Here is a 10,192-nt window from a genome sequence, read left to right as displayed (position 1 = left end):
CACGTCGAGGTGCATCTGGATGGATTGCTGGCCAGGTTCGGCCGAACCCTGGGTTCGGCCGACCCCACCTGGCAGCAGCTCGTCCTTATCTTCCTCGGGGAGTCTGACATGTGGACCCTTGTTAAGACCCCGTGGTGCATTTGCCTTGGTTCCCCCGTTTGCTCTGACTTGTGGGCCCTCTTTGTAAGTGACACGTCTCAGTGTTGATCTTTTATGCATTTTTCCTCGTGTTCACATGTGTTTTCTTCCTTTTTCAGATGTGGGTGCCTGCAGATGACAATTAACCAAAACTTTTGGAAATGATTAGTCATAAGCCCTATATCTAAGTTTGGTGATTATTTCCGATAAAAAGCTGTAGGAGTTGACGGTCGAAAACGACACTTAAGGACCGTCAACAGTCATAACATCAGTAGTTTAATCAGGATTTACCCGACAGCCTGTCAGATTACACCGTTTTAAGTGCACAGTAACTTGATTAATTTTTTTTTGAAACTAAAGACAGGAGCACTGCCATATCATTTTAGAAGAAGAAGCAATTGTACACCACACGCCGAAGCGAACGCCACCACACACAAACAACGCACGCGAACAACGCACGCAACAAGACACTACACCACCACAATCAGGGAGAAGGGCCACAAGTAAGCCACCGCAACCCGCGCCCTCGTTACCAACGCTGTGCCATGCCAAAAGCCGCAACCCGCTGCAAGCACAACTGGCCTCCTGAACTCCTCCACCATGGGCAAACACCATCAAGTCGCACACACACGATCGTTGATCCCTCTGCTCCGGCGATGCTTCGGCAGAACACTCCCGACGCAGCACCAATGAAACCACCGATCCTGACCACTCTGCGTGGGGGCCTCGCCTCACCCACCACCTCACACTCCTCTGTCAAGGACTCGGATACCTGAAACTGCTCTGAGAACAACACCTCCGCCCAGCCGTCACCGAGATCACCACTGCACCAAGCGCGCCAACTCGAGGCTACACACCAATGGGCCCTCTGCACCTCCCTGCCAACACGGACCAAGCGCACCACCACAGCCGCAACGCACAAGGCAACACCACCAGCCGATCACCACCACTGCCACAGGCCGAGACGGGTCTCCAGATGCGGCGCCTCCAAGAAGGGCAGGACGCCAATGGCGCCGTCGTCGCACGTCCACAGAGGACTGGGTTTTCACCCTGGGATCCCCGTGCTGCAAGGACATGGTAATCCTCAATGGTGCCCTCAATGGGGAAAGCGACGCCCCGAGGGCACCGCCACTATTGCCACCGACAGTGGAGGCTTTCGCCCGGAACAACACCCTTCCCGCCGCACGCTCTCGACCAATGACAGAAGCCCGCACCCCACCGCAACCACGACACCTCAACCGGGAGAAGCCCGACACAGCCCGAGGCGCCACCACGGCACCGCCAGCAAGCACCTGTCAGCCCCCGACCCCACCACCAAGGCGGCGCCGGACCAGCATCGCCGTCGAGGAGGAGAAGAGGAGCACCACCATCTTTCTGAAGCGCCCGATGCCCGCAGGCAGGACACCTCCAGTCCCACCAGCTCCTAGCCGCCAAGGCCCGGAATAGGCAGACCCAGCGGGTCCCGGCCGCAGCCATCGCCGGCGCCACTGCACCAGCCAGAGCCGCCGCCGGCCGCCACCTCCCTGCGCACTCCCATGCTGGCCGTCGCCGCCGCCATCACGCCGACCACCGCCGCCGCTGGAGCCCACCCGCGCCAGCCACAGCCGCCGCCCCCTTCAAAAATGCCGGCCGCCACTCCCGCCACCCACCGGCGCGCGCACCCGCCGCGCGGCCTCCAGATCCGGCCGGGGCGGCGCTAGATCAGGAGGCCCGAGCCTCCGCCGCCGCCATAGCCGCCGACGAGAGGAGCTCCGGGCGACCGGACGGCCGCGCCCGCCCAAAGTCGCCAGAGGAAAGGGAGGAGGAGCCCACCGCCGCCTTCACTGCGGCCACGCGGGTTGCCGGCGGACCACTCGGGCGGCGGCGCGGCTGGAGGAGGCCGGGAGAGGGGCGCGGCGGCGGCTAGGGTTGGGGGCTGCTCGGTCGCCAACGCGGGGGGGGGGGCGACGCGAGCGGCAAGGAAGAGTTTTTTTTACTCTGCTCTCTCTCTCTCATTTTGTGCCAACATTCAACTTGATTAAGTATTAAGATGATGGTTAATTGTAACATCCTAGCCTAATGGGCTGAGATGGGCCGGGCCAGTTTCGGAGTTGCTGTAGCTCCGGCACAGTATTCCCAGATATAGTCCCATACCGTAACCGGAAGCTGAACCATACCAGTTTAAAAGGCTGGGCTTGGGGAGTTGTTAACTCCGGTTCGAAACTTTTGCACGAAGCGATGACGAAATCGCAAGAGAGTTAATTACCAGGTGTGATTTACTCAATGTGTAGAGTAAATCTTAGCCGTTATTACGGGCCAGGTCATTACATTAATGCACTTAAGCCGGTTTAATTTGGGTGGTGCTGCTACATGGATGTAATTGGCTCATCATCTGTTGAGGGCCGTTCGTAAAACTGCTGCTCTTTTAATATTTTTGTGATTTTTAGGGCATCTCCAAGAATTTCCAATCTCACTTCTTCATTCTTATTTTTTTTAAAAAAATCATAGTTCCTCCTAATTCCGCCGTCGCTCGTCTCGATCGTCCCTGTCCGCGCCATTTTTCTTTGGGTTTTTTTGATTGGGGCCACTGCAATTTTCGAAGTTTTGAGATATGCCATTACAATTCACGTATTTTGAATCGTGCCATTACAATTCTTCTCTTCTTCGAACCGTGCCATTTTATACGTCTTTGATGCTCTTGGACCCACTCGCAGACCCGTGTATTTTCGTATGGTCCAAAATACCCCCTGCTACTTCTCTCCCTTCCCTCACTGACGTGTGGGGCCCACACGTCAGCTTCTTCAACCTCACCTCCACCGCGTTGCTCCCACACCGGGCGAGCTCCTCCCCCATGCCGCCGCCGTCGGCCTGCTCCCCCACCGGGCGAGCTCCTCCCCCGCCGCCGCCGGCCTTGCCTGGCCCTCGTGCGGGCTCGCCTCTGCTGCTGCCTCGCCTGGCCCTGTGCGCACCGGCGGGGCTCCTCGGTTCTGCTCGAGCCCCTGCTCGCGGCGAGGCTCCTCGGCTCGATTCGGGCGAGGACGAGGCGGAGGTGAAAGCAGCAAGATGGCCCCCGCTCCTCGCGGCCGCCCCTCCGCCCGCGAGCCCCTCCGCACAGCACCCAGGCCGCTCCTCCTCCGCCCGTCCACCCTACCTCCCTCGATGGATCCAGGTCGTGGCGGAGGCGGAGGCCCGCGCGGGGCCTCGCGCCTCTGCTCTGCTCGGCTGGGAGAGGGCGGGGCCAGGGCGAGCACCGCGGCCGTGCACTCAGGGGAACCGGAGCAGAGGCGACGCGTCTCGGCTCGACTCTGGCGGCGCGGCGGCCATGGCGAGGCGGAGGCGCGACGCGCGGAGGCTATGGCGGGACGAAGGCCCGCGACGGCGGCCATGGCGCGGCGGAGGCCCGCGGCGGCGGCCATGGCGAGGCCCACGGCGGCGGCCAGGGCGAGGCGGAGGCGCGCGGGCTCGAGGGCGGTGGAGGCCCGTGCAGGGGTGGCGGAGGCCGGCGCGGAGGATTCGAACGAGCTCCTCCAGCGGGGCTTCGCCGTCCGCGACGGCCTCCCGGCACCGGCGGCAGAAGAGGGGCGCGGCGGCGGCATCCGGCCAGGCGCGGTGAATCCGGACGGCGGCGGCGTCTCGTCTCCATCTCCTCCTCTCTCTCTCTCTTGTGCGCGGGGCAGCAACGCGGTGGAGGTGAGGTTGAAGGAGAAGCTGACGTGTGGGCCCCACACGTCAGTGAGGGAAGGGAGAGAATGAGCAGGGGTATTTTGGACCATACGAAAATACACGGGTCTGCGAGTGGGTCCAAGAATATCAAAGACGTATAAAATGGCACGGTTCAAAGAAGAGAAGAATTGTAATGGCACGATTCAAAATACGTGAATTGTAATGTCATATCTCAGAACTTCGAAAATTACAGTGGCACCAATCAAAAAAACCCTTTTTCTTTTGTCGCGGGTTCTTCCTCGGGCCCAGGTGCCGCTCGTGGTGGGCCGGCGCCGCAGTGGTGGTCCCCTCTAGAGGTGGTCTCAGAAGACTCAGATTCTAGGATTACTAGCTCTGCACGATCATGAGCTCGCACAAACGCTGGATTGGAGCGTGGAATTGCAGCCGCTGCTGTTTATCTTGTTTACATGTTACGGAGGCTGCTTGCTTCGTTTCTTCGGTGACTTTCCTGCGCGCTGTGGAGGGCACGCGTCGCCCTGCGCAAAGGAGGGGCGCCAGCGCGCCGCCATGGCTGCCTGCGCAAACTCGGATGGGTATCCAGGGACTAGGATGGATCTACATCCGAATTCTTAGAACAAATTTGATATTTTAAAATAGATATATTTAAAATTTTATGCTTATCTTTTTTTTATATTATCAAGCATATTATTACACATAAGAATAAAATTTTGTATTGATTTTTTATGTATTATTTGCTCCCTACAATTAAAAAGGTAAAAAAGATTCGAATCCGTATTCGATCCGTATTCGAATTTTTATATCTATTATTTGAGAATATATATGATAAATTTGAGGTTTAGTTTTTATGAATTTTTACAAGATCAATATTAAATACAAGACTATGAATTTACATAGTAAATTCTATATCTTATTTGTCTATAATTGAAGAAAAATGACCAAAAATCTGACATTCGAATAAACATCCAAATCCATCCTGGACTCCAAGTATATGTTCGGGTACTCCACACTTATGTTCGGACATCCGATCGTCGACCTAAATATTTCAAGTATAAGTCTGAATACTTTGGACATAGTATAAAAAGAAACGTTTTGCGACGCGTGGAAGAAGAAACATTTTGACACAACAAGAGGGAGATCGCGGAGCAGAAACCTTGTGGGTCCATAATCTTTTATTGTTGGAGAGAAAAAATAGAGAACTGAATATTTTTCCCTTCCTCGTATCTATTCGGGGAGTTGGCAAAATTTTAAAAAAAATATATAAGGAATTGTTGGACATCTTATAAAAAACCGAAGAGGACGACCGACTCCTGGTGTGCTGGGCTCCACCATCTCGCATTGAAAAATCGCATTCCATTCGATTCTTCGTTCCTCCCCGACATAACTCGCCGCCGCCGCCGGGGAGATCTCGCTCCCCTTTCCTTCCCTTCGCTCTCGTTGTGTAGGATTTCGCGCAGATCCGATTCCCCTGCTGTGCCGGTTACTTCTTCTTCTTCTTCTTCTCCGATCCATTTGATATTTGGGCCGGATTATCCTTGGACGAGATCTCTCTCACACGCATCATCCTTCTGCTTTAGGAAGGAAGCAAGCAAAGACGGAGGCATGACGTGGTTCCGCGCCGCCTCGGGCGCCGCCCGCCTCGCCCTCCGCCGCTGCCTCGCCACCCGCGCCCCGCCAGCCGCCGCCGCCACCCGATGCGGCCGCGGCTTCCACTCCACCGCCCTGCGGCCTCGCTCCGCCGCCCCCGCGCCCCGCGCCGTCCCGCTCTCCCGCCTCTCCGACAGCTTCCTCGACGGCACCAGCAGCGTCTACCTCGAGGAGCTCCAGCGCGCCTGGGAGGCCGACCCCTCCTCCGTCGACGAGTCGTGGGACAACTTCTTCCGCAACTTCGTCGCCCAGGCCTCCCCCTCCGCCGGCGTCTCCGGCCAGACCATCCAGGAGAGCATGCAGCTCCTCCTCCTCGTCAGGGCCTACCAGGTCAACGGCCACATGATGGCCAAGCTCGACCCCCTCGGCCTCGACGACAGAGCCGTCCCCGAGGACCTCCGCCTCGGCCTCTACGGCTTCACGGACGCCGACCTCGACAGGGAGTTCTTCCTCGGCGTCTGGAGGATGTCCGGTTTCCTCTCCGAGAACCGCCCCGTCCTCACCCTCCGCGAGATCCTCAGCAAGCTCCAGCAGGCCTACTGCGGCCCCATCGGCTACGAGTACATGCACATCCCCGACAGGGACAAGTGCAACTGGCTCAGAGAAAAGATCGAGACCGCCAAGCCCAGGGACTACGACAAGGACCGCCGCCTCGTCATGCTCGACAGGCTCATCTGGAGCACGCAGTTCGAGAACTTCCTCGCCACCAAGTGGGCTACCGCCAAGAGGTTTGGCCTTGAGGGTGGTGAGACGCTCATCCCTGGCATGAAGGAGATGTTCGATAGGGCTGCTGACCTCGGCGTCGAGAACATTGTCATCGGGATGCCGCACAGGGGGAGGCTCAATGTCCTTGGTAATGTTGTCCGCAAACCGTTGTCTCAGATATTCAGCGAGTTCACTGGTGGCACGAGGCCTGTTGAAGGTGAGGATGGGCTCTACACTGGAACTGGTGATGTCAAGTACCACCTGGGTACCTCCTATGACCGCCCAACTCGTGGTGGCAAGAGGATTCACTTGTCCTTGGTCGCCAATCCCAGTCATCTGGAAGCTGTTGATCCTGTTGTCATTGGCAAGACGCGTGCCAAACAATTCTACTCCAACGATGCCGACAGGACAAAGAACATGGGTATTCTGATACATGGAGATGGTAGCTTTGCTGGCCAGGGTGTGGTCTACGAGACGCTCCATCTAAGTGCCCTCCCGAACTACACTACTGGTGGAACCATACATATTGTTGTTAACAACCAAGTTGCCTTCACGACGGATCCAAGAGCTGGCAGGTCCTCCCAGTACTGCACAGATGTTGCCAAAGCCCTGAATGCTCCTATATTCCATGTAAATGGTGATGATTTAGAGGCTGTCGTCCGTGTCTGTGAGCTTGCAGCAGAGTGGCGCCAGACTTTTCACTCAGATGTGGTTGTCGATCTAATCTGCTACCGCCGTTTTGGGCATAATGAAATCGATGAACCCTCCTTCACACAGCCAAAGATGTATCAGGTAAACCCTACTGCTGCTTGTTCAGATTGTTTTTCATATATCGTCAACCATTTTCCCATAAGTTCCCATATGTTGGTGCTTGATGTAGTTTGCTGCTCTTGTTTGTTCTTTTTTAGCTGGCTGTGCATGTGCATCTTATCTGTCTTGACTCCGTATTCTTATGTTTTTCTTAGAGGAATGCTAGATAGTAATTAAGCTGGTCGTAGTATAAGGTTACAAAAGAGGCCAGTGAACCTGTTCCCTATCTTCCTCTCTCCCCCTTCCTTTCTAAATATGCTTTGTTTCTTGGCACATTGCTTGACCCTGTTGAGCATTCATGACAGGTCATTAAGAACCATCCCAGCTCATTGAAGCTTTATGAGCAGAAACTGCTAGGATCAGGAGACGTCTCGAAAGAAGATGTCCAGAGGATCCATGACAAGGTGAACCATATCTTGAATGAAGAATTTACAAAGAGCAAGCACTATGTTCCCAACAAGAGGGATTGGCTCTCTGCTTACTGGACTGGCTTTAAGTCGCCCGAGCAAATATCACGTGTTCGCAACACTGGGTAACAGCAATCTCTGTTGATTTCACTTCATGGTAATTTGGCCATTGGATGTTGAAAATGCCTTCTATGCAGGGTCAAGCCGGAGATACTGAAACGTGTTGGACAAGCAATTACTACACTGCCTGAAAACTTCAACCCACACAGAGCAGTGAAGAAGATTTTTGAGCTTCGAGCAGCTATGATTGAGAGTGGCGAAGGAATTGATTGGGCTGTTGCAGAAGCCCTAGCCTTTGCAACACTTATTGTAGAAGGTAATCATGTTAGGCTAAGTGGACAGGATGTGGAAAGAGGAACTTTCAGCCACCGGCATGCAGTTCTGCATGACCAGGAAACTGGAGCGAAGTACTGCCCACTTGACCATGTTGCAATGAATCAAAGTGCGGAACTGTTTACTGTGAGTAACAGGTAAGTTTGCTTATGGACCTGCCAAATTTCTTGTCTTATTTCAGTCAGAAGTGTAGTTCTTTTTTTTTCTGATGTTATGAATGATTGCAGTTCACTTTCAGAATTTGCTGTCCTTGGGTTTGAATTGGGTTACTCCATGGAGAACCCTAATTCATTGGTTCTTTGGGAAGCACAATTCGGTGACTTTTCCAATGGTGCGCAAGTGATGTTTGACCAGTTTTTGAGCAGTGGAGAGGCAAAATGGTTGCGCCAAACTGGCCTTGTTGTTCTGCTTCCTCATGGTTATGATGGTCAAGGTCCCGAACATTCCAGTGCCCGTTTGGAGCGCTTCCTTCAGGTAATTGACAGGGAGGCCCCTTTTTTGCATCCTTGTTCTATAAATTATCTAACGTGAGATGGTTTTGGTTTTATCCGAATTATTTTGAAAGAGATTATCCAATTATTTATGTGGACAGACAAATCTTTTTTGTTTGGCAAAGTCATGAAATGTGAGTATACATAGCTATAAATTTTTATGTGAGATATTTGTTTTCTTATACAAACCATTTGAAAAGAAATTATGCATTTTAAATGCATCTGTACAAACCTTTTTTGTGTGGGAGCCAATAATTTTTCAATGTAACTATGTAAGTGTACAGTAGATTCGGTACATTTCCTTTTTGTAATAATCCAGATCTTCTGCTGTGCTGGAATGTTTGGACCAGAATGTGAACTTGGTTGCTTACATGAAACTGATGGTATCTTTTGTACCAGATGAGCGATGACAATCCTTTTGTCATACCTGAGATGGAACCGACACTTCGCAAACAGATCCAAGAGTGTAATTGGCAAGTTGTGAATGTGACAACTCCTGCAAATTATTTCCATGTGTTGCGTCGTCAGGTCAGCTTATCTTAATCTGCAGGGGTTTTTTATTCCTGATCCTATAGCATTTGGATGCCATTTTGCTCACATGGATCATTATTTCAATTCTCGCCTACTGTTTGTGGTGGGGATGCTTTAGATACATAGGGAGTTCCGGAAGCCTCTGATTGTAACAGCTCCTAAGAACCTGCTTCGGCACAAGGATTGCAAGTCCAATCTTTCTGAGTTTGATGATGTTGAAGGCCATCCGGGATTTGATAAGCAGGGAACACGTTTCAAGCGACTGATAAAGGACCGTAACGATCACAAGCAAGTTGAGGAGGGTATCAACCGTCTTATATTATGTTCTGGGAAAGTAAGTATGGCTTGCCAATTTGGTAGATTAAGTCAAGCTTGTGAAGTGTTTCAATATCAAATCAAGCCAAATCGCTGGTCCAGGAAATATAAACCAATTTCTGCACTGCAGGTTTACTATGAACTTGACGAAGAGCGTAAAAAGTCAGAGCGCAGTGATGTTGCAATTTGCAGAGTTGAGCAACTTTGCCCATTCCCGTACGACCTTATCCAAAGAGAGCTTAAGAGATATCCAAGTATGTGAGCTTTTCCTCGAGCATCTAACCTTCCATGTTAATAATTTGTTTTTCTTAGCTGTTGCGACACATTGTTAATTCTGGATACACTTTGGAGCACTCTTGACTGTCATGTTTGCACGGTGTAGATGCGGAGATTGTGTGGTGCCAGGAGGAGCCCATGAACATGGGTGCATACAGCTACATCTCTCCTCGGCTGTATACTGCCACGAAGGCTCTTGGGCGGGGTTCGTTTGAAGACATCAAGTACATAGGCAGAGCACCTTCAGCTGCTACAGCCACAGGCTTCCTGTCGGTTCATGTACAGGAGCAGTCAGAGCTGGTAAAGAAGGCACTGCAGCCGGAGCCGATCAAGTTCCCCTGATGGGGATGCAGATCTTCACGCTGCTGTTGCTTAGTACAAACTATCGTGAAATAACATGACCCTGACATGCCTGTTTGCAGGAGGCTCGACATACCCGAACGTGCATTTTAAAAGTTTTGCACATTTTCTTTTCTTTTTCAATTTTGAGGCTTTTGTGTTTTTTTTTTGGGAAATAATTATGAAGACCTGAAGCTCTGTGAAACCGATGTCATTCATTCGACTTTGCTTTCATAGTGGCTTTCTGTTATGCTGGTGTTTCCTCTCCAGGGTGAGGTCCAAATAATCAACGGATATTTTGAGGATTTTACCGCATTGCAATTGCATCCATGTTTCAGGAAGCAATTCGCATCAACTGACAAAGACGCCAGGCAACGACTCTTTTACACAGGCGCTTCGTCACTCGTTAGCTTTTCTTTATTTTTAGCATCACCACCAGACTTTATTGATCATGGACACGATAAGAGTTACGCACGGCAT

The 10,192-nt window shown here is 52.3% G+C and overlaps 1 protein-coding gene across 1 annotated transcript; it reads left to right on the top strand.

Annotated features, from left to right (window-relative positions):
• The first annotated feature begins 5,126 nt into the window (after positions 1-5,126).
• LOC120694948 (2-oxoglutarate dehydrogenase, mitochondrial-like) lies at positions 5,127-9,962 on the top strand. Its single transcript, XM_039978288.1, has 9 exons — positions 5,127-5,277; positions 5,376-6,942; positions 7,266-7,492; positions 7,565-7,897; positions 7,988-8,234; positions 8,651-8,779; positions 8,901-9,116; positions 9,228-9,351; positions 9,480-9,962. The coding sequence occupies exons 2-9, from the start codon at positions 5,401-5,403 to the stop codon at positions 9,713-9,715; spliced, it is 3,054 nt and encodes a 1,017-aa protein (XP_039834222.1). The 5' UTR covers positions 5,127-5,277; positions 5,376-5,400; the 3' UTR covers positions 9,716-9,962.
• Positions 9,963-10,192: the final 230 nt, after the last annotated feature.

The sequence above is a fragment of the Panicum virgatum genome, chromosome 2K (assembly GCF_016808335.1).
Source record: "Panicum virgatum strain AP13 chromosome 2K, P.virgatum_v5, whole genome shotgun sequence".
In the NCBI taxonomy this organism is placed as follows: Eukaryota; Viridiplantae; Streptophyta; class Magnoliopsida; order Poales; family Poaceae; genus Panicum; species Panicum virgatum.
The sequence above is the reverse complement of the archived record's forward strand: the minus strand, read 5'-3'. Positions and strand labels throughout refer to the sequence as shown.

Coding starts and splice junctions, on each gene's coding strand:
- LOC120694948 (XM_039978288.1), top strand. CDS start 5,401: ATGACGTGGTTCCGCGCCGCCTCGGGCGCCGCCCGCCTCGCCCTCCGC. Junction 7,898..7,987: donor CTGTTTACTGTGAGTAACAG/GTAAGTTTGCTT, acceptor GAATGATTGCAG/TTCACTTTCAGAATTTGCTG. Junction 9,117..9,227: donor TTATATTATGTTCTGGGAAA/GTAAGTATGGCT, acceptor TCTGCACTGCAG/GTTTACTATGAACTTGACGA.